This window comes from Ambystoma mexicanum, chromosome 9 (genome assembly GCF_040938575.1).
Source record: "Ambystoma mexicanum isolate Mex_15411 chromosome 9, UKY_AmexF1_1, whole genome shotgun sequence".
Classification (NCBI taxonomy): Eukaryota; Metazoa; Chordata; class Amphibia; order Caudata; family Ambystomatidae; genus Ambystoma; species Ambystoma mexicanum.
Window position 1 is genome coordinate 226,798,139 of NC_090931.1, and position 24,896 is coordinate 226,823,034.

At 44.4% G+C, this 24,896-nt stretch overlaps 1 protein-coding gene across 1 annotated transcript in view; it reads right to left on the reverse strand.

Annotated features, from left to right (window-relative positions):
- Window positions 1-24,896, reverse strand: part of LOC138487894 (NXPE family member 1-like) — a 401,227-nt gene that overhangs the window by 160,597 nt on the left and 215,734 nt on the right. Inside the window, exon 2 of the mRNA XM_069614517.1 lies at window positions 15,061-15,794. Coding sequence (XP_069470618.1) covers window positions 15,061-15,794 — 734 coding nt within the window. The remainder of the gene's footprint in view (window positions 1-15,060; window positions 15,795-24,896) is intronic.

Consider the following 24,896-nt stretch of genomic DNA (forward strand, 5'->3'; position numbering starts at 1 on the left):
CCTTTGGAGAAAGCTGGTGCCATGGCAGTTGTTCCTGGTAGTTCCTGCAGACTCAGGGTTCCTGCGGCTTCAGTCGTGGGGACAAGAAGGAGGACATCTGGAGCAATCTGCACTACCCAGGGATGAGGCCAGCAGCAGCGAAAAAGACAACAATGAATAAAAGGTGCGCTCCTTTTAATCAGGAGAGGGCTCTTCTGATGGCTATCCGGACCACTACAGCACAGCAGTGATTTCGACCCAGGAGAGGATTATCTGACTGAAGAAAAGACAAGCTGGTTGATCCCACCAGGCTCAAGGGAAGAAGACTCCGGACTGGATCTTCTCTTAGTCGTTGAAGGGGAAGATAGCTCAGGACTGCAGCAGGGCTTCACCGGGACTCAGGGTTGCAGCAGCCATCTTCTCTGCTTCTCTTCGGTTCCTTGTAGTTCCAGAGGCGACTCTGCCTTCTAGCCCAAGAGTCCTGCCTTTTATGCCAAAATCCCCCATTCACACAGCCTGGCTGTCAATCACTCAGCACGGGGGTTGGCCAGCCCGGAAAACCACCTCGGCCAATCAACACAAAGTGCGACTTGGGTCTCCAAGGAGACCATGTGCAGGGGGTGACTACACCCCTCCCTCACATTCAGCCCACCTAGACATCCAAACGCCAAAGGTCGGCGAACAAAGGAGGCAAATCTGGTTTGCCGCGCAAAGAAAGACCCAAGAAGGATTTTAACAAAAAGAAATGGCGATTAAACCCAACCAGAGCCGAAATAAAAAGTATTTGGGCTAGCAGGTTTAAAGTTTGAGGCTACTAAAATAGCCTAAAACAATACCACGTTATGTAATATAACCGCAGTAGGAAAATTAGGGTAGATACCATTGCCACCAGCCAAGTCTTAATGTCAAGGGAGCGAAAGCATGCTCCAAGAGGTACATATAAAAAGGGCTAAGGATTAACCCTTTCCAATACTCTATGTAAGATGGGGTGTACTAGATCTGTGGTTAAATCACTATGTAAAGTTAATGGCAACTTTATCCTTTTCTGGGGGACAGCAGTCAGCCCCAGAAATGGAGTCGGTGGAAGTCTAAAAGACAACCATGTGTCACTGCACTGAAGGTGCTGTATAACACACAAAAGAGTGGGGCTACTGATTGGTGTAATCCAGAGTCCACAATCACAAAAACAGAGGAAATACACATGGCAAAACACAGGTACGAGTGGGGGAAAAGCTCACACTCTTACCAAGTGGAAAAAATAAACTCCAGAAATCCAGCAAAGCTGCCGGGGGACTCACTAGGTAAGAGAAATTAGCCATAGAGTGAGAATTCTCCCTAACAGTGTTTCAGGCAATGAGCTTTTTGGACTGCCACTTATACAACTATGAATATCTTAGATGTCCCCATAGCATAAGATATGAGAGCACAAACATAACAACTCTCTTTGGATGTGCTCTCGCCCACCTTTTCCATGTGCTGGCACCACATATTGTTCCCCAAATGTGCTGTACTGTCTAAATAATTATTTAATTCATGATCATCTCCCTTGTGCTTCTCCTATGTCTCCCTTTCACAAAGTGAGTGCTTGCATAATACTCAAGAAGTATATCAGTAATGGTCCTTCCCACAGGAGAAATCATAGGAACACTTGTCATAGAAATGTGCGACCTTACACAAGCTACTAGTGTAGGAAAAATTACAAATGGCCTTGGTCTTTTGGTAGCAGACAATTCTGCAAGAATCACTGGAGTGGGGAAAATCAAGGGGACTTCTGCCTTCTTTGGACCAACAAAGTAAACTGTGTGGACCAAAGAATCAGGAAAACAATGATAGATGATGTGCATGCATACATTATACAACAATACATCAATCCCCACCAATTACGATTCTACACACGTCGTTGAGTTTGCTCACTTTCCAAAACTGAGCCATTCTCAGTATTCCGCATTGTACCCGTGTACTGCCTTTTTAATTAGGCAGCTCTGTTAGATGGTCAGGTAACTGCAAGATCTGTTCAACTATTGCCACAAGAAGCCTCCTGATTGCAGGGCCATTTTTAGGATCGTGCAGAAAAATGCATGTATCAGTACTGCGCCCAACAAGAGCAGGATAAGCTTGCAGAATAAAAAACGAAAACAGCAAGAAGGAGCCTATGGACATCGACATCAGTTAGAACCATTGATTTGTCCAAATAGACACTCAGTGAGAAACGAGTCTGGAAACTGTTTGTGCTTCAGTCGTCAAATTCAAAGTTTGGCATACTTTGCAGTAGGTCAACTCTTTCTGAAGTTCAATTTGAAAGATTCCTGTGAATCAAGAATTAAGTTTGCACTCCTGCTATAATATCTATAAAGATGTCCACAGTCCAATTGAACACTTTCATTGATTTAATCAGTAACTTTAGCGTCCTTCTTCCTCATCATCCATCAAGTCTGCATGTGCTGAACTTCTACTTGTCTTGCTTTCGAATCGATAGTCGGGGTGCTGCGGCCTCGCCAGTACACGGTTTCACATCACCAAGATATATCCATACGCATCTCCCTTGGACTTTTACTGCTGATGGAGTAATGTCCTCCACAATGTACGGTCCTGAGAATCGTTGCTCATGCCACTTTCGAGTGAAATTGCGTATTAAATTGCATCTCCAGAGAATAGTGTTGAAAGTCCGGCTGCTGAATGGTCTTCATCTGTGTTCTGAGGCTGAGCCCCCTTGCTCTTGAGTTGATCTGAAATGACAGATATACTAGCAGTCATGCATGTTATGTACGCACATAACTCATTTCCTAACATTTCTGCGGTCTTCTGGGCATCGCTTCTGCTCCTCGATGGAGGAGACAAGGATGTTCTCATTCCCCTCCCTGTCACTAGCTCATGGTGTGTGAGGTGGTGGTCCGACCCAGGCCGATTCCTTAATGCATATAATGCTAGGGGCAGGCAATAAAGCCTTCCCTTCTTCAGTGACAAATTGAGTTTTGCAATTCCCTCTTTGAGAAGACCGTTGAGTCTCTCACATATATTCCGTTCGCTTGCAGGTGATAAGCAAAAGAAAACTTGTGCTTAATGTTCAATAATAGGCTAATCTGTTCAAATACTTCATTAACAAAATAGGGGTCATTGTTGGATCTCAGCACCTCACATACTCCCCATCTTTGAAAGACTTCTCGTACCAGAAATGTTGCTGCATAAGTGGTATCAAGGCATGTACAAGGACCTGCTTCGATCCACCTTGAAAAGGGACACACCACCACTATCATATACCTGTAACCACTACATACTTGCAGTATACCAAGATAGTCAATATGTAAATGCTGAAAAGGACCATTTGGTGGAGGAATTACTCCTCTGATTGTTCGCAGTGTATGTTCAACGATAAACCTTTGACATACGATGCAATTTACTGCATAAAATGCAACGTGTTCTAACAGGTTCGGTACAAACCAGTCCTCCGTAATAGCTGCTGCAAGGCTATCCCTAGTTACAGGCATGGGGTAGTGCAACTGTTCAAGCGCTACCTTCAATAATGCTACTGGCAGCACCGGCTTTCCAGTGCTGTCTTGTCACCATAATGCTTTTGAGGGGGATAAAGAGCCCTGCCTTGAACTTCCATCAACTGTGTTCTTGATAAATGATTAAACCCTTCATTCACTATCATAATCGTGACTACTTTCTCTTTTGCATCTGGAGTATCGAAACTAGAAATGCCTGGTGAATATGCAACCCTTTTGGCCTCTACGTCTGTGGCTTCATTCCTGCGAGAAATAAAATCTGTTCTTTTAGTATGTGCTGCACATTTAACTATTCAAATGGCTACTGGGAGTTGTAGTGCTTTAATTAGCCTGTCCAATAATGCAGCGTGTTGCACTGGAGTGCCGTCCACGCCGAGGTAGCACCTCCTTTTCCAACGTGCTAGTCCTGCGTGCAGGTTTGACGTCACATAGGTGGAGTCACTGTACACCGTCACTTCCCTTTCTGCATGATTTTCAAGTGCAACAATAAGTGCTACCAATTCTGCTGCTTGTGCTGAAAAGTGAGATGTAGTCTTGCACGTGCTACCACTCCAAATTCCCCATTTTTTCTGTGTCTTAAGATACAGCGGCACCAGAATGCCTTTCCCCATCAATTTTAAAAAAATGTTGACGACCTGTCAATAAAGAGAATCTCCCCTGCAGACAATGCGTTTTCCTTTACACGCTGTATGTCATCATAGAACTCCTTATAGCTAGAGCAGTCATGCACATGCTCACCCTCTACCACAGGGTCGGCTACAAATGTGGCAGGGTTCCCTATTTTACATCTGACTATTTTAATAGCTGGATTTGATATAACTACTTGATATGCAGATGCTGTCTGATATGTCAGTGTACCCTTAGGTTTTTCCAAAATAGCAAAAAAGCATGTTAAAAAAACAATATCATAGAACACCACATCACAATGCTGGTAGACTTCTCAATTAAGAACGTGGCTGCTGCCAGCGATTGTTCGCAAGGAAAGTGCCCTCTCAAAACTGGATCTAGAATCCTACTATAATATGCCAGAGGTTTGTACCCTAGTGTAGTCCTCTGTGTAAGCACTGCTGTCATGACCGTCCCATTTGTGTGCGAAAATAAAAATAACTCCTCAGCATAATTGGGAATTCTTAAAACTGGAGCTATACAAATTGCTTCTTCAATTCTTCAAACCGTCCTCCATTTCCTCAGTCCATTCTATTTATTCCTTATTCACTTGTGCTTTCTTTAGAGCCTGCAAAAGGGGTCTTGTGTACGAACTATAATCAAACACCCATGCTCCAACATAGTTGCATAATCCCAAAAATTGCTGCATTTGCTTTACTGTGTGCGGTTTTGCTGTTTTCATAATTGCCTAAGCTCTTTCAGGTGTGACCTTCTTTCCCTCATGTGAGATCAACTGGCCTAAATACAACACTTCTTCTTGACAATACTGTAACTTCTCTTTGTCTACTTTGTATCACTTGTCTGCTAGGATAGTCATCAACTGAATCGCGTCTTGTCTGCACACATCTTCTGTGGTGCTACAAACCAAAATGTCATCTACGTATTGTATCACAACGCTTTTCAAATCAATATGGCCTAGGTACTTCTGGAGTACCCTATTAAAGATCGATGGATACTCGCAATACCCTTGGGGCAAACAAGCGCTCTTCAGTTTGGTTTGGCGAAACGTAAATGATGACAAGTCCTGGAAGTCCTTATGCAACGGGATTGAGAAAAACACATTTTTCAAGTCAATCACTGTGGAATATCGGATACTACATAGTATTGTCGCCAGATTAGGAACTAAAGGAAACTCTGCCTCTACAATCTGGTTAATTGGTCTCATGTCCTGAATTAATCTCCACCCCTTCAATTTTTTCACAGGGTACACTGCGGTATTGCACAGTGACTCTGACCTCACTAGGATACCCTGTTCCATCAGTGCTGAAATAGTCTTAAAAATACCCTCAACCGCCTCTCGAGACATGGGGTACTGTCTTGCTTGAGGTAAAATTGCTCCTGTTTTCAGCTTAATCCTAACCTCCCCTAGCCCTTTCAATAGGCCTACGTCATAGAGGCCTGTAGTCTATAAAGAGGTTGGCACTTTTGCCAAGTCTGTCAAAAAATGCTGGACGCTGCCGCATTATCATAATTCGCGGTGGGACCTCTCATTTCTCTATTCTGATCCAATATGTAATACTTATCTCAAATATCACCTTGTCATCTGCTAAATCATCTCTAAACATATAATCGTCAGTGACGTCAGTTAATCTACACCCATCCCCAATGGCAATCACTGTTCTCCATGGCCTGCCTTCGTCATCGGTTCCTCCGAGCATGGCCATTTCCCCTCTTTCTATGGCTGCATCTAACTCTAAGGGAATAGTATGTCCCCCCTCTTCGTCCATAGGTATCTGTGGCCTGAACAGAAACTTGTTAGTCTTTCCCACTAAGCCGGGTAGCCACGTTAACAGAATGTGAATCCCATAAAGAAAAACTTCTGGCTCCATTGGCACTCCTCGCAGGGCCATGTGCCCTGTAAATGACAATATACATTTGCCCACATTCATATAATGTATCCCTGAAGTACAACGCACTATGCCTTTAGCAGTGAAAGAAATCGTCATGTTAAGCCTCGTCATTAAATCTCACCCCAGAATATTAACTGGTGTCTGCCGTGAATACTATAATGGAACAGACATGTCACACTCTCCAACAGATACTGGTAATTCGTAGGTAAAAGAAACTTGACTCGTAGCTCCACAGGATCCTTGCACATACATGGCATTTCCCAACATTGTGTAGTTTCCCTCTCGTATACGTGAACGAGTAGCCCCAATGTCTACATATCGTTACATCAACCCATTGTAGTACCATTAAGTTGGGTAATACTAAACATCTGTTATTAGCTCCAAAGTGCACCTCTGGGGGTGATAGTGTGCCTGTTATGTTATGTTAACCCTTGGTTCCTTTTGAGGGTCTGGTGTCACTGATAATACTGAACACATCAAGTCGCCCTGTGAGCTGTCCTATTGTGGATACATACTCATCCCCATACATGTGAAGGGACTTCCTCCCACCACAGTGACAACCCTTAATCTAGGCATCAATAACTATCCTGTGTTTGCGTTCTGCTGTATTTGCATTGGTGCATGCTGTGACTGCCCTTGCAGTGGATTCAATGGTGCTTACTGTGGCTGCTGTGCCTGTTGCAATTGCGGTGCTTGTGCTTGATACACTGTCTGATCTTGGCCGAACCCATTTCTAACGTGTGGGCTATATGCTGGAGGATAAGCTGTCCCCCCTCTTGAGAATTGCCCATTCTGTGCATACCCTTGGCTCCCACACATGCGCGCAATGTGCCCTGTCATTCCACATGTCCAACATACAGGAGGAGCTCTCCTAACTTGTCCTCCTTGATTAAATCCTCCTAGCATATTCTGATTATCATTCTGCATGTTCTGAAAGCCACCTTGATTGTTTTGAAAACCACCCCTTCCTCTATACCCCATTTTCTGCCTCGTGGCATAAACCCATTCGCTCCTTGGTCATTTGGCGTTGATTATTCGCCTGTGATGCACCCACTGCTTGCTGCATTCCCAGTCCTTCTCCACTTGTCAGTACCGCCCCTTCTATGGTGTATTTTGACAATTTCTTCTGAACTAACTTGGCTTCAAGTTTTCTAGCCTCTTCCTTCTTCCTATTTTTCTCTTGCAACAGCCGACAGTGATGCACTTTGGTCAACTGTATCTCCGCCCACGGTCTTGCTTCCATTCCCACTAACTTTTTAAGGTGTCTCTGTACCTGTTCTGGCAATACCTGACATAAAATGTGGTAAAATACTGCCACTGTCTTTCCCCACGGGTCCTGCGTTTCAAGGGTCCACTGTTTCTTGGATCTTACGTGCCATAATTGCACCCATATCTGATGTATCAGGATATTGTACTCTGAGAGCTCTCCAGACACCTGCTCTACAATTATTAAATGGCGTTCCATCAAGCGCTGTACTCTGTGCAGTGACACTTGAATAACCTGCTCTTGTCCAAATGTCATCAGCCCTTTCCCCAATAATTGCTGCTAGGAGACCCTTAATGTCCCCTATTGCTATCGTATTTCCCGATGTCATTTTCTCTAGCTCGTAAATCATAGCCCTTATCATTTGTGGCCATGAAATATACTTTAGTCTAGCCCCTCCTCTCTCCAATAAAGGGAACTGCGTGAACCAAATCCGCAATCGGCTCCCATTGTCTGCCTATCCATAGTGGGGACAATGGTTCCACATCGTCTTCTATCTGGCAATGACCTTAGCCTGCTCACATATGATAGTGACTCTTCCTTCTGACTATGTGATCGTCCTTTTGGACGCTCTGAATATGCCACAGGATCCGGCATTCTATCTTTAGGCTGCTCGAGATCAGACCATCTTACTTCCTTGTCTGTCTGCAGGCATCCCTCGGGACCTCATACGCTTCCACCCTCCTCTCCACGGAAGGATTCCCTCTGTTTGTCTGACATATCTAGGCCCCAGCTGGTGTAACTCTCGTCCCCTTCACCCTTATTGAAAGTTAGCCTGTTTAGAGACAGTGCTCTATGCTCAAGACTAAATAGGTCTCTTTCTCTTCTTCGTGGGTGGAGGACCAAAGATTGATCTCTCTTCCCTCGACTTTCCAATGGACTACTTTCCCTTAAGTCTTGATAGGCCTTATCGATCCTATCTCCGATGCTCCCTATGTCAAAATCTTCTTCCAGGGCTACCCTAGTGGCCCTGGTGCTGCCTCCTTTAATGGGGAAAACTACTCTATATTGCTCTATTGTAATACCAGATTCGGTTCCATTAACTCTTTCTGAATGCAATCAATATCGCGCTCCCTTTGTCTCCTTTTTCGTTCCTTCTCTTTGTCTAATTCCCTTCGCTTACTCGCATCCCATCTAACTCTTTCCTCTTCTTGTCATCTCTCCTCCTTTCTTTCGTTCGCCCTTCATCTTCCCTTTGTCTCTGCATCCTTTTATCTCTTAATTTCGGCGCTTCCTCCTCTTCTCTCTTCCTTTCTTGCCTATCCCATTCTTCGCTTGCCCTCTTCCTGTTGTCATATTTTCTCTGCTCCCATACCCTTTCTTCCTTCTTGTACTGTTCTTCCTGATACGTCTGTTCTCGCCTTTGTCTGTTCTTTCTCTTGTGTTCTTCCAATTTTAACCTTTTTTCTCATTCCCCGTCTTATCTATCCTGTTCAACTTGATCTTCCCTTTGTCTGACTTCCTCGATACTTTTCCCATCGAGCTTGAGCAATATCTGTCCACCCATCCATTCGTTCTGTATGAGCGTTACGTCGTCAGCTTGGTCCTTTTCCCCTTTCCACCTCTTAATCTCTTGTTCTATGTCTGTGGTTACATTCGATTGTTTGCTTTTCTCCTCCTTGTTCTGCAAGATCTTAAAGATCTCTTCCTTTCCTCTAGTCTCTTCTGGACTATCGTCACTGCCATAAGCAGGCGGTTCATTATTGGGTTATTATACCTTGTCGCTGCTTTCAGTTCCTTTAACGGATACAGTCCTATACCTTCCGTACTATCGCCATTTACTTCCAACGAGGTAAGGGGAGCAGAAGGCTCGACACCTTCCTCCTTACGTTGGCTAAGCATCCACTCCTCAGGAGGCGGATCCTCCCGCTCCTCCTGGTACATCTTCCAAAGCTCTAAAATAGCTAACCTTTTCTCTAATTTCTTTCCTGTGTATGCAGCGTGCAAGTATTTGGTCATGTGTTTCAATACTGCTTTTGACAGTGATCCCCCTGGTGGCCACGGCATGAACATTTTATCTGATGTGCCCTTTACCCATTCTGCACTGTACTGTTTGAGCTTGGGCATGTGCTTTGGCAAAGTTTTACACAAATGCATCAGTAGAGTAACTTCTCCCATTATGATGAGTCTCAATTGACTGTCAATACTTACCAGAGTTTACACAAATACGTTTCAGAAAAATAACAAATATGAGCGCGCTCCAACCTTCGCCGCCCAAAGCCTCTATTTCTCAATTATCTCAATCTACCTTACGGTCGGCAAGGCAATGACCCAAGATAGATAATAACTTTTCATCTCTACTTTAGACAGTCTATCTTTGTCGCTCTTCGACACTTCTCTTTTTCAATACACAAAATACACAGATAGACTAGTCGACTTTTCACATATACATCATGATACTCCTTTTCTCTTAGCCCCTAAAATACACCAATTGGAGTTTGAGTCATTCCCTCTCATGAACCTTTTTATGTGCTGCCTAATTTTACCCATTTGGGTTTTGAAATGACTCCTTCTAAAGCTCCTTGAACTAGGAAACAGGGCTCTTTTAACGCTCCTCGTTTTATATCTCTAACGCTCCGCGTTATATACTAAATAACCCGTTACTTTTCTTTGTTACCACAATCCCATCCCCTCACTTTGACATTCCCCTTAGTCTACTCACCATTCGCTCTTCAGCTCAAGGCCTTCGGTATCGTCTCCCCTCCTCCAATCGACCACTTTCGCCTTCCGTCCTCTCAGCGCCAATGGAAAACAGGAGGGATTTCATCAAAGAGGGACCTGTCCCACCTGTCTCAATTTTCTTGTTATATTGCATCTTAGTATAATGCTCAGACTGTGTTATACACTTTATGTACATGCTTGTCTTTTATTTTGCAGTTCATGTTTTACTTATAAGGAATCCTTGACTTACATTATGAGGTCAGGGGCTTCGGTTCCAGGAATGTTTACTTAGGAGTGGGTGTTCTGGAATGTGAGGAGTTTCAGTTGGCAGAGCATCTGAAAGCAGTGCCTGCTGTGGTATGGTTTTTACTTAATAAACCTTCATTATAAAACCTCTGATGCCTCCGCCTTCATTTAACATTGACGACGACGATTCCGGACTGGCGTGCTATACATTTATAGTGTTTAGATAAGCGCACATGTGCGTTTGAACAGTACCCTATTGTGCAACGGAAACACTTTAAAAAAACACAGCCCCTCAAGAAGGTCTGATGATTAGCCGATGAGGAATGAAACATGTTGGGCAGGCTCAGATTTGCATTTTAAAATATGACATGCAATTTCATAAGAGATTACATTTGTAAAATGTAATTTATGAATATAGCACACTGCAGATTAGCAACAAATTAATGAGTATGCATTTATTGCATAGAATAGTCCACTTAGAGGTTTGTTGTGTAGGTTATATATGTCTTGAACATTGTTGTGTTTTATGTTTTTATGAAAGTTGAAAAACTTGAAGAATAGACGATTATTGCATTTTTCTGCTACATTTGTACGCACTAGACATATGGCATTTGGCAAATTGTATTTATTGAATAAATTGATGCAACACTAACATAGACAGTGCATCTTTTGTCTCAGACATAAGGGTTGTTTAGTTTGTAGATAAGCATATACCAAGGGTACCCATGTGTTCTTTTGTTCCCTGTGGTCTCTGTTTTTTGTATTGTTTGGTCCATTATCTATGAACTCTTATGCTTTAAATATCGAATAAATGTGTCCTAATGTTTATTTATATACTCTCCCAAAGGCACAGTTAAATTCACAACAGTATGTTTGTTCAGCATCAGTTGGCCTGAGGAGCCAAAAGAAGCTCCTGGTAGCTTTTGTTGTCATGCTAACCAGACTACAAACAGCTCCCAGCTCCCTTCAATTTCGAACACTGTGCCGGGCTATGTTAATATAAAGCTTATTGCAGGTATTGTCATCCTACAGTAAGGCACTAGCCTCATTGCCAAGTATTCACACACATGTGCAGCTTTTGCTATCAGACAACAGCAACTAAAACAATTTACTAGGCATTTCAATATTTTGGCATTGCACTTGCATCATATAAGTATAATTTGGTGATTTCTAAGCTCTGCATTAATCAATGTTATTATTTCCCACTGTACTCGATTCATCGCCCTGAGAATGAAGAAAGGGGCTGGTCGGTGGAACCAGGGTTTCAAACCTGTCGCATGGCATTGAACCATTCCAAAAAAAAAATAGCATTTACACATGAGCTATCATCCAGCATGCAACTATTTGCCAGAAGTTAATATAACCAGGAATTCACTCTGTTAGGTGGCTGTTGCCAGCACATGCATAAGTACTCATGCAATTGTTAAAATCAGGGATCAGCAACCTTTGGCTCTCCAGATGTTTTGGACTACAAATCCCATAAGCCCTGCCAACCATAGTCAATTGGGAGGCATCATGGCAGCCATAGTGCATAGCCTCTGGAGAGCCACAGGTTGCAGAACCCTGTTGTAGATTTTGGCATCCTATACTGAGGTACTCTATCATATACCAGTTTTTTAAATTGAACACTCATGCACTCACACCATGTTATACTATGTCTAGGCGCACAGGCCATCTGGCAACATGACTGCTTCACCTCGTAGCCTACCTACTTCTCTGGTCTTTCCCTACAAAGTGTTTAAGTCGTTTTAAGGAATTCTTTAGAACCTATACTTAACATAGCTGGGAACGTCCTTCTTTTTCACCACTGCTTAAGTCTTTCCCTTTATTTTACATGCATCTTTCATTCTTATGAAGGAACATTTGGAGAGGCCCCTTGAGCGCTGTGTTCACCAACTAAAGAGAACTATTGGCTCTTGCTACTTGCTACTCTTTCAATTCAGGGCAACATTGTTGGACAAATAGATCAATCGGAAGCAATGCATGCTTTTGCAGCTGCAACATCCAGGAGAGTACCCTTCATTTCGACAACGAATAAAAACATGAGAAAGAAAATGAATTCCTGTTTAAAATATTGTTGTATTCCTTGTCTTCTTGTTCATTTTAAGTACAAGTCAGTTATACGTTATTTAAATTGCATTGATTACATTATTTGGGAGATGGAGGACAGCGCGCATAGCAGTAGAAGAACAACATGGGGCGATTTATTCTTGTGTTTCGCCCTGGGTGAAACATTGTCCAGAAACTGCCTTGTTCTAGGATACTAGTGCTTTGTTACTCGTAAGGTCTGTCCTGAGAGCCAGGATGGGTGGAGGGTTGCTGACCGACTGTGTATGACAAGCTGGTGGGAGAGGTGTACAGTTCGGATGTTGGTATTATATACAGCAGGGGGAGGGGGTTATTATTGGTGTTCCTCTGAAATGTATGCGTGGCTAGTGTTATGTTGTGAGCTGGTCCTGTTTGCCTCACTGGCCATGAATATATGCTTATGGAATGTTGGTGTATGGATGATATAAACTCAGGGGAATGTTGAGTAAATGTGATGTATGAGTGGTCCAGGAATGTCAGTTGGGGGCCTGAGCTGGATGGATGAGGATGGCCGGTGGGTGTCTTCCCTGTCACTGGATGTATCTTAATCTACTTTCCATGTACTATGTAAATAAACCACAAGTAACTCGAGTTCTGTATATATATATACTTATGTACAATAAAGTGACCTGGAATCCAACATGGCTCTGCAGCTGGTCTGTGAGTGGACTGTCACATCAATGAAGGTATTTACAACAGCTAGTTGATGTTTGTTGTATAAAGGAGACAATAAAAGGGTGAGCAGGTTAGCGACGAGGAGCGCAAACAATCAAGAAGCTACAGATATCAAGACATACCATGGCGTTGTAAGGCAGGGCAAGGCACAAAAGGAAACCAAGAATTAAAAGGCATAGCAAGGCACGACAAAGCCTAGCAAGGCATAACATGACCTCTGCCCCACACACAAAAAGTGCACTCATTCAGTAGTAAAAACAAAAAAGGGGGTTTCTTGGCTTCTTCTGTGAACCCAAGGTGTGGACCTGCATGGCAAACAACACACTATGCCATTTATGCTGGAATTGGAAAATAGGGAATCTGGACCAAGGACTAACCATTCTCTCACACGCGACCAAAGATCAAATTTGGATGCAGTTTGGGACATGTATGTTTTGTTGTTTAAGCAGCAACCCCAGTCTGCGAGATCTTAAGGTGATGTAACAAATTGGGTTAAAAAAACGGCCTTAAAGTATGAACTAAAAATGTCAGGAATCATATGGTGGCCGTATTTTGTATCCATTCTTTTACAGTGAGTTCTTGGATTTAGTGAGTCTTTCAACAAAGTCAAGAACAGAACGCGGCAACCACTGGGAACAACGTGCATGCTTTGTAGCTAGGGTTGTAGTAGCATTCTTTCGGGAAATATTTATTTTTTCTGGAAAATGTACTTCGCATTTGGTACAGGAATTAAAAAAGCCAATATTTTACAACATCAATTAGTGTACCTGAATTATTTTTAGTGCCAGCTGCAGCTGGTCCAGTGTGCGTCACTCACCAGCAATTACATAGGATCAGCTGTGAGTGTTGGGCAGAGTTCTTTTAATCTGTGTTGTCTGTCTCTATGAGCAATGCTAGGGTGACTACGCCCTGTTCATGTGTACTTATGATCCATTCCCCAATGTTATAGTGAGCATAGACTTATTGAAATGAAGTTAACAGCATTTACATTTCTAAATCAATTCATGTTTTGTGTGCTATTCTGTTATGTTCTGCCGCTAAAGCGGCTCAGTGGTGTCGCTACTTCGATATAAGTACGATCTGCAGGTTGGAGGTTCGAAGACCGGCAAGGACAACTCACCCTTTCATCCTTCGGAGGCCAATAAATGAGTACCAGCTTGAGTTCGAATTACCATGATATATGTAAATGTGCTCTATGTGGAGCACTTAGCCATAGGTCCTATATAAATAACAAATCCTTATCATTATACTAGTCATTAGCCCCTGACCTTCGAGTGTTTTTGGTAGCATCATTCCCAACGTGTCCAATCGATGGTAGACGCGAACCAAATGAAAATGCATGACTCATCTCCTCGGTTTTGCCCCAATAACTTCATTATAGATAAATGGCTAAACCTGCAACAGACTCTGGGTATCTGCCTCTCTTTAAGCGACCACAGAAGCAGATGATCGAGCCCCATCCAGGAGAACCTCAAGCTGTGTTTAGCAATGATCCCTTCACCGATCAAGAGGTAACTTGAGGGGTGCAGCTGAGCATCTGATGAGATGGGATGCAGGTTAGGCAACTGAACATGTGATGAGATGGGATGCAGGTTAGGGAACTGAACAAGTGATGAGATGGGATGCAGGTTAGGGAACTGAACATGTGATGAGATGGGATGCAGGTTAGGGAACTGAACATGTGATGAGATGGGTTGCAGGTTAGGGAACTGAACAAGTGAGGTGGGATGCAGGTTAGGGAATGCAGGTTAGGGAACTGAACATGTGATGAGATGGGATGCAGGTTAGGGAACTGAACATGTGATGAGATGGGATGCAGGTTAGGGAACTGAACAAGTGATGAGATGGGATGCAGGTTAGGGAACTGAACATGTGATGAGATGGGATGCAGGTTAGGGAACTGAACAAGTGATGAGATGGGATGCAGGTTAGGGAACTGAACATGTGATGAGATGGGATGCAGGTTAGGGAAGGGGTTGTTCACGAGTATATGAGGCAGATTTAATGGTTAATTGTTGAAGTCAGCCCAACTAATTGTCAAGCACTTAACTGTTAACAATTAACATTTCAAAACATGTGATGGTGACTTTGGTCTCACGAAAAAGCCATCATAGCGGAAATTTACCTAGTAAGGAGGCGCTTCTCCACATCGCTGAGGTAGGAATGCGCCCTGTTGAACGACTGCATGTTAATTAAAGTCTCACATGGTAGATGTTCAGGCTTGATGCAGTAGAAAAATTCCCCCATCTTGCCAAGGTGCAAGCACCTGCCTTCCAATTTTTGCAATGCAAAGTTGCATTCAGTGCGTGCAGAGTGTGTGGCATTGGCGAACATGCCAAGGAACTGTATATTGTCGTACCCACTGTTTCTTGCTCTCCACAGGCCAGAAACAACTTCACTGGGATGCATTAGCAATATTGAAATGTGAACTCTTCCCTCCCAAAATAGTGTGAAGCTAACCAGGTAAGATCCATTGTTGAAGTCTTCGATATTCCCAGATGCTCCTGCCTCCAGCTTTGGCGAATAGATGCGGGCCCTCAAGAGGTCTCCTCCATGTTTCTTCCTCTGGCCTGCATAATCGTATGTGTCGAGTCGAAAGATCAGGCTATCTCCCACGCAATACTTCTCTTGACGTTTTACAAGGGAAACGCTGATCTTTTTAGCACACGTTGCGTTGTCTACATGGGTTAATGTGACACTGGGAATTAGTTGTTCTATTTTCCTAATAATTTGAATTGTTTGCTCTCCTGGTTCTATCATGCTGTGCCCAGTAGTTACCGTGGGTTCAGGAAATTCAAAATTATTTGTTTTCTGGCTCGGACAATTTCCTTGAATATCAAAATACCTAAAATTGGGCAGCTGGAATGGAAAACGAAAGATGCATTATTCATTTGATAAAGTCTAATATTTATAAAATTGTAGTCACGTAATACCGTTTCTTGTGCAGCTATAACAGTTTCAAAAATAACATTCAAACAGACTATGGAATTTATTCAAATGATGTATATTTTCTCTACTGGGAGAAATCAAAAATGTTTCTCCATAAAAAAATCGATCAATATATGTATGCATATTTATAAAGTCGACAGTGAGGCTAGTATATACTCATTGTTAATATTTAAAAAATCAGTTACTATTATAATTATAATAACTTTATTAGGTACAAGCCATAAAAGTACAATGCATTGCAAGAAGATTATACATACAATAATTACATAAATACAAAAAGAATTATCAACCCATCACTCCACATACAGTTTGAAAGTAAAACCACATTCTTATGGAGAAGCGATAGCCCACCTAGATATTGTTTGCTAGCCTTGACGCAATGCAGATATAACTCTGGGTTGCATCTAAGGCTATTGGATCTACAACAATTAATCGATATTGCAAGGTCTGCCCAATTGTTCTAATGCCCGCACGTCTGAACACAGGGAGAACAGTCTTCTGCCTAATCTCCCTTTATAGGTCACACAAGAACATAAAATGTACTGTGTCCTCCATAACTTGCGGGTAATATGTGCAGGCCAGCCTTTCAGAAGATATGTGTATACTCCAGTTAGATACCTTTCAACTTGGCAAAAACCTTAACCTAAGGCAAATTATCAGTCAATCAATCAATCAATAAAACATTATTCGACGTGAAATTCGTACAAGTTCATACAATTACAAAGATAAGAACATGAAGGTATGAAATTAAAATACAACCAGCTAAAAAAAATCATTGCACAAAAGAGAGCATAAAGAAAGTTAAAGTGCTAAGTGCATAATAGAAACAGTGAATACAACCTGTTTTTACGGTCTAGTCGGGAGAATATAATCGCAGCCCCAAAGACACTTCATAACAACAATAAGTAGTATCCGTATTCCACTTCTATTCAGTTTGAAACTAATCTTCCTCATTGGATCACCTGATCCGTCTTTGGGCCTCATCACGAGTCGGGCTAAAGGGCTAGTCCGATTAATAAGTTGGGCGCTAAATTGACTGCATTACCTCCAGTTTTTTGCTGGATTTGAAGATCCCATTTAGCGCCTGTTTTCAGCGCAGTTAGCACGGGCACCAATAGTTGCCCCCCAGTCCCATTGGGTCCAATAGGGAACAGGGATTTCCCGCCTTAACGCTACTCTTGATCCGGCGCTAACAGCGCTGGTCCGAGAAGCGGTAACGCTGTTTGGGCCTCATTCCGAGTACGGCGCTAACCAATGGCGCTATTAACGCCTTGGTTGACGCCGTACCCGGACCGGCAGCGCCTTGGTGGATGGCGGAATTACCGCCCCATTCCAAGGTTGGCGGGGCGGTAATTCCCCAATCCCCATTTACCCTTCCCCATTCCCATTCTTGCCCCATAGGGCATAATGGGAGTGGGGAAGGCGTTAATTACGCCACCGTAAATTACGGTGGCGTAATTAACATCAAGGTCCCTTAGCGCCATGGATTTTAACACCTGCTAAAAGCAGGTGTTAAAACCTCCTTGGCGCAAAGGGAACTCGGAGTATGGCGGTAAGGGATTACCGCCACCGCTCTCGTTAGCGGTGGCCGCTATCCCTTACCGCCATACTCGGAATGAGGCCCTTTGTGTTGGCCGGTATCCCAGCACTATTGTAATTGTATATTTATAAAATGCTTAGTATCCAGAGGTTTCTAAGCACGGACCTGGGGATTGGACCTGTGTTGGTCTGTGTCGTCTTGCTTCCAAGGCGAGCACATTACCCCTGAGCTATCCTCCTGAGACATCCCCCAACTCGTGATCGCCCCCACCGCCAGGATACCGCCCATCTCATGGTCAGGCCCAGTTTGTCTTAATGTCTTAAAAGCCAAACTCTGTGAACATATTGATGGACAGAGCTCACAATGTTTGGTATTCAAGTTCCTTTGCACAGTTCCAAGGCCTCGTTAATTGAGCGGACCCAGCTTCCCTAAACAAGGGGCGCATATATCGCACTCTCAGAAGTCACAAAAATAAAAAAGTGGGCCATCGTCTCCTCGCCCAATCCACAAAGAGGGCAAGTGTTTGCGCATCCTCCAGCCCATTGGTGTGTTAAAGTGGCTATCTGGAGGGTCCCAAACCTGAGACTAACAAAGAGTGATCTTACGAATGAGGGGGATAGATAATTGAGATACGTTTATAGGCGAAATTCAGATTTTCAACTCAAGTATACTCCTCCTGAATGCAGCCTCCTTGCATCTTCAATCATCTTTTGTCCTAGAAAGAAATAAAGCTGCTTTCTTAATTATTTTGGAGGCTGCCTTATCTACACAATGCGGTCCCTCCCACAATCTAGCCTCGTTCAATTCAAGCATGCGTTTCTTTTTACATGGACCACCCAGGGAATGCTTTTGCCATCCTCAAGGCTCAGGAGGTGTTTCAAGGTGTCTTGGTACTTCCCCAGTCCTTTAGAACTCCACAGCCTCACCCAATACAGAATTGGATGGGGAGAGGCTAAGTCACTGATTGGGCAAACATCAAACTCTAAATGTAGGAAGGCATTGGCAGTGCTACAGGGTACCTTTAATAAACGCTTCAAAAATGTATTTTAATCCCTGTTAAAATTTGATGTATTTGTATAACCTACAACTCTGAGCCATAAATAGATGCAGGAATTTCTTGTTTGCCTTAGAGATCGATATCCGAATGGAGTGCCCCTCTGCCATGCCTGTAAAAGAAAGCTATTGTTGCTTTACTGTACTTCCCCAACGTGGAGCATGCCTTCTCTACCTGGATGGTCCAAAGGCTGTTCTCGTTGAATCTGGTGCACAAATAATCATAGCATGTAACCTGCTCCGGAGAGCATCTGGCCACGTTGATACTCAGTCTACACAGTTGGGAAAATTTACGCTTGAAGACCATGACCTTCATCTTTTCAACGTTCAGGCGTAGCTCAAGGTCTACACATTTCTTCATAAAAGTTGCCAAGCAGGTTTTTAGCCCCCGAGTAGTGGTAGACAGATGATACTGCATCGTCTGCATGAAACACAGTGCCGGATATCTGTCCTGATCCATCAATCCGCACTATCCACCAAAAGAGATGTTATCATTTCTTCCTGTTATATAGAGAAAAGGAGAGGGACAAGAACGCAGCCTTGTCTCACAACCCTATGAACAGCAAAGGGGGCAGTCATCTCCCCAGCCAACCAATATCTTACTGCAGCCTGATCAGTGTGCAGAATTGTGTGTCTTTTGATTGTCTGCGCATGCCAGAGAAGAACAAATTACTTACCAACTGGTAACGTTCTTTCGACTGGATGTTCATCCAACGTATTCCTCATCTTAGATATTCACGTCCAGCTTTAGCTGCTTCGGAAATATTTTCTCGACAGTGGGCGTTGTGCGTCGATGGCATCGAGTCGAGGTCCCTCGAAGGCCTCTGTCGAAGGTGACGTCATCGGGTATACAGGTAGCTTGCGCGGTGCCCGTTGGCCTCAGTTCTTTTTCTCCCCTCTTGCTCGTGATGGTAGTCAGTCTAGGTCAACATGGTTCGGCATTGCGAGAGTTGAAATAGTGATAACCTTGGAAATTCTACAGAGGGGTAGGCTGGGAGGTCGATGAGGAATACGTTGGAGGAACATCCAGTCGAAATAATGTTACCAGTTGGTAAGTAACTTGTTCTTCGAATCGATTGTGTCCTCCAACATATTCCTCATCTTAGATAGACTCCCAAAGCAGTGTAAGAATTTGGAGGAGCAGGGAGAAGAATATATATTTTTTTACAGTGCTGAATATAGTACTGCCTTATCAAATGCAAGTTCCTTAGAGTGGGAAGCGCCTAAACTGTAAAACTTTGTGAAAGTATGTATTGAGGACCAAGTCGCTGCATCACAAATCGACTTAACAGGGACAGCCCTTTGAAGGGCTGTCGAAGAGGCTATACCTCTGATTGAGAGGGCCCTCAAGCCTTCTGGCGGGTCTTTACCAGCCAATCAGTAATGTAAAGTACAATCCATCTTGACATGGTATCTTTAGACATCGCTTGACCCAATTTCCTTCCAGTGTAGCCAATAAAAAGTTGATCATCAACTCTAAGCTTGGAGAGCCTAGAAATATAAAAACTTAAAGCCCTTCTAGGGTCCAACCTGTGGAGTCTTTCATCCTCCTTACCGGGATGCAGGGGAGGATAGAAAGCCGGTAGAATGATCTTCTGATTCAGATGAAAATCCGAAACAACTTTAGGCAAAAAAGATGGTCTAACCCTCAAAACAACCCGATCTTTGTGGAACACAGTATAGGGTGGCCTAGAAGATAGGGCCTGCAACTCGCTCACTCTTCGTGCAGATGTTAATGCGACCAATAAAATGGTCTTGAAGGTTAACAACCTTAAAGGGCATGTGTGCAAGGGTTCAAACGGGGCACACATTAAAAACTTTAGAACCATATTAAGGTCCCAAACTGGAACTTGGAAGGAAGAAGGTTGGAACACATTTGTGAGCCCTTTTAGGAATTGGATTATCAAAGGAATTTTAAAATAAGAACACTCTTCTGAAGACCGCTTAAAAATAGAAAGCGCTGCCAAATAACCTTTAACGGTCCCAACATTGAGACCCTTATGTGCCAGTGATAAGAGGAAAGATAACACCTCTGGGATTGAACATAGAAAAGGATCAATATTCTTTTGCCTGCACCAGTTGCAAAACTTCTTCCAACGGCAACGGTATGGAGACTTCGTTGCTGGCCTTTATGCCGAAAGCAACACCTCCATGACATCATCCGGGAGGTCCCAATCCTTGTATCTCAGCCTTTCAGATACCAAGCATGAAGGTTGAGAGTGTTCACCTCTGGATGGAGAACCTGATCCTCCCTTTGTGAGAGGAGATTCTCTCTCTGAGGAAGACGAATTGGAGGACAGATGGACAAATCTAGAAGGTCCGGGTACCACGTTCTTCTGGCCCAATCCGGGGCAATTAGGATCATGCGGCTTCCGAACCGTCTCAACCTCCTGATCACTTGAGGAATGACGGGAATACATGGAAATGCGTAAAGTAGTGGGAATTCCCAGTCCATCACAGACGTGTCTCCTAGAGCTCCTCTCGGAAGAAATTCCCTTGAGCAATACCTTTCACACTTCCGTTGGACTCTGGTCGCAAACAGGTCTACTTGAGCGGTTCTCCAAAGGGCAAAGATCTCTTGAAGGACTTCCTGAACTAGCTCCCCTTCGTGGGAGACTGTGTCCTGCCTGCTCAGAGCGTCCGCTGTCGTGTTCTTCTCTCGGCTAGGTGAACTGCTCATCAGGAGATTCCTTCTTGAATTGCCCAGTACCAGAGCCGCACTGCCTCTCTGCACAGAGGTAGTGACCCTACACCCCCTCTTTTGTTGAGGTAATGCATGGCTACAGTGTTGTCTGTCATTATCAGGACATTCTTCCCTCTGACGAGGGCAGAAAAGCCTTCAGCTCTAGTCTGATTGCCCTCAGCTCTAAAAGGTTGATGTGTAGGTTGGACTCCGATGGAGACCAACGACTACTGACTGTCAAATTGTTGGCATGGGCTCCCCACCCCATGAGTGAGGCGTCCGTCACTACTGTAATCTTTCGCCATGTGTTGCCAAAAATGTTCTCCTTCAGAATATTGTTCTCGCAGGTCCACCATAGAAGGTCTTGTTGAACCCTGCTCGGAACCTGAAGTAGATCTGTCATTTTCCTGAGAACTGGGACCATTGAGTCTTTAGAGCCCATTGAAGGGATCTCATTCTCAGGTGAGCCTCTGGCACTAGGAATATGCAGAATGCCATGAGACCAAGCAACCTCAAGAAGTCGCAGGCCGGAAAATTTTGGGCACTCTGAAATTTGGAGACCATCTGAAGAATATTTTGAGCCCTCGTCTTGGGAGGCAAGCTCTATCCAATACCGTTCCGATGTACTGGAGCTGTTGAGAAGGTGTCATCTGTGACTTCTTTGAATTGGGGAGAAGCCCAGTCTGTGAAGGGAGTGGCAGGTGACTTCCAGATTATCCAGGGCTTGTTCGGGAGAACGCGCCCTGATCAACCAATCGTCCAGGTAGGGGTAGACATGGATCCCCCCTCTCCTGAGATACGCTGCCACAACAAACATCAGTTTAATGAAAACCATCGGGCGGAGGTCAATCCAAATGGCAGGACTCGAAACTGATAATGTGAGCCGGCAATGGTGAACCTCAGGTATTTTCTGTGCTTGGGATGTATTGACACATGAAAATAAGCATCCTGAAGGACCAATGATACCAACCAATCCTGAAGTTGAAGGGCCTGAAGGATCAGAGAAAGAGTGACCATCTTGAACTTGTCTGAGGAACTTGTTCAAGTATCTGAAGTCCAAGATGGGTCTCAGTCCTCTGTCCTTTTTATGAATAAAAAAATATGGGCAGTACCAACCCTTGTTCCTCTACGCTACAGGCACTGGTTCTATAGCACCTTTCTCTAGCACGGTTAAAATCTCCTGCTGTAGAAGCGGATCTGGAAACTTCAAAGAGTGTCTCCCTAGTGGATTGTTTTGAGGCTGCATTAAGAATGGAAGCAGTAACCTTGGGCTATTGTTTCCAGAGCCCAAGCATCTAAAGTAATGGCTAGCCATTCTTGCAGATGCTGAGGGAGTCTACCCCTCACCGGTGTTACATGATGCAAGCCCTCAAAGCAGTTTTGGGGCAGATGCTGTGGCTGCTGATGGCAAGGAAGCTGCAGCTGGAGCTGGCTTAGCACTTTTACCTCGTCCACCACGAGGGATTTTTCTTTGGCCTTTTAGACTGGCTATTCCTCTCGCCTTTCCATATGAGGAGTAGTAACGATAGGATCGTCCCCTCCAAGAATTTCCTGATGAACGAAAAGGCTGAGGTTGCCTGATAGTGGCTCCCAAAGACTTGGCAGCCGCTTTTGAGGTCTGCAACCTATCAAGGCTCTCGTCAGCCTTGCTGCCAAAAAGGTGAGACCCGTCAAAAGGCATGTTCAGGAGACGGGACTGCACATCTGGTGCGAAACCTGACTTCCGCAACCCCGCAAACCTGCGCATAACTGCGCTAGTAGCCATGGACCTGCTTACGCTGTCTGCAGTGTCCAAACCAGATTGAAGGGATTCCTGCATGGCTTCCTTTCCATCTCTAAAGATAGCCAGGAATCCTTCCCTTTCCTCCCCTTCTGGTATATGCTCTGCCATCATGGAGATGCATTCCCAGAGAGTGTACGAAAATGTTGCCAAGGCACATGTGGAGTTGGCCGACTTTAAGGCCATACTGCATGCTGAAAATACCTTGCGTGCCCATCCCTCCACACGCTTGTCGTCCCTATCTGGAGGGTTAGAAGAGTATGCTGCTTTATTGGATGTAGCGGTGGCTGCCTGGACCACCAGACTCTCGGGAGTGGGGTGTTTGGACAGATAGCCGGGGTCACTACTGGAAGGGCGGTATTTTGATGTAAGGGTCTTATTCACAGAAGCAATAGAGTCTGGGTTCTCCCAATTCTTGGCCACCCTATTTTGCAATGCCACGTGGAAAGGTAAAACTGGATCAGTGGGCGGGTCTTGATCTAGAATGTCCGTCAGATCATCCTGGACAAATTGGGTCTGTGGTCTAGTCCAACCTAAATAATCAACCACCTTTTTCATTAGTTGACGGAATGAGGAACTGTCATGGTCTCCTGGTTCTGGCTTTCCAAATTCTGCCTCAGGTGATGTATCCACACCATTAGCATTGTTTATTTTGTCTATGAGATCCTTCATTCTACTCTAGTCAGAGATGAGACATTCTGGGACATTTGGGGTACCATATTCCAAGCCAAATGGGACTTCCTCATCCTCAGACCTTTCCTGCTCTTCAAAAATGGAGGATATGGATTTAAAGAATTCTTTCCTGGGCAGAGAAGTGACAGTTTTCTCTATAGGAACTGTTTTTGAAGAGGGTGTAGGCTTTGCAGCTTTCTCTTTTGTTGCAACCTGTTCAGATGACTGAACTGGAGCCTTAGGAATTTTCGGTGCCGACGGCTTTAGAGTCGACGTCGACAAAGGCGTTGATGGCGTCAATGAAATTGGAGCCGTCGACGGAACCGGTCTCAAAGGCGTCAAGGCGCTCTTCGAGGCTTTGTCCTTCGAGCTATGCGGGACCTTGGATGGCGTCGATGACCTCCAACGGTCGTTCCGCAAAGCATTACCAGTCATCGTCTGACACTTTGTGCAGGCCTAAGTGTCGTGATCTTCACCGAGGCACCACAAACTCGATTGGTGTGGGTCAGTTATCGACATTTTTGAACTGCAATCTCTGCAGAAAAACAGAACTGAGGTCAACGGCCTCCGCGCAAGCTACTTGTGTACCCGATGACGTCACCCTCGACGGAGGCCTTCGAGGGACCTCAGCGCCATCGACGCACGACGCCCTCTGCCGAGTAAAAATCCCAAAGCAGCTAAAGCTGGACGTGAATATCTAAGATGAGGAATACGTTGGAGGACACAATCCATTCGAAAGTGTGCTACAGGAAACTAAGCTGGATAATATAGAGGTAAGCAGCTAATAAGTGGGCAGGCTTGGCCGGTAACAGCCCGCGTGCCTAAGCCATGTCAAGCTTAGTGCTGTTACTGGTCAAGCTCACAATCCTTACCTGGCGCTTAACAGTATTAGCACCCTCAGGCTCCCTCCAGGGTGTTAATCGTTTTTTTGGGAAGGGAATCGGGTGGTTGATGACAGTACAAGCTTGATTCCCTTTGAAAAAAAAGAGTTGGACTGCCACACAATGAAGAAAGGGACGCAAGTCGCTTTACATGTTTTGGACTGCATAGCATCAGGCGGTGTGGGCGATGGATGCAGTGGAACCACAGGTAATTGGGCGAGGGATGAGCAGGGAGAAGTAAGGTGGAAGGGAGAGAAGGGGGTGGTGGGTTGGGGGAGCGAGACTGGCCCAGAGCCCAAAAAAAGGTGCTACCTCAGGTGTGGCACTGTTACTGGAAAGGAATGCTGGCTTACATCTTATGTGTAAGCCTGCACCCCTAGATTCCGGAGTGGCTTAGGCCACA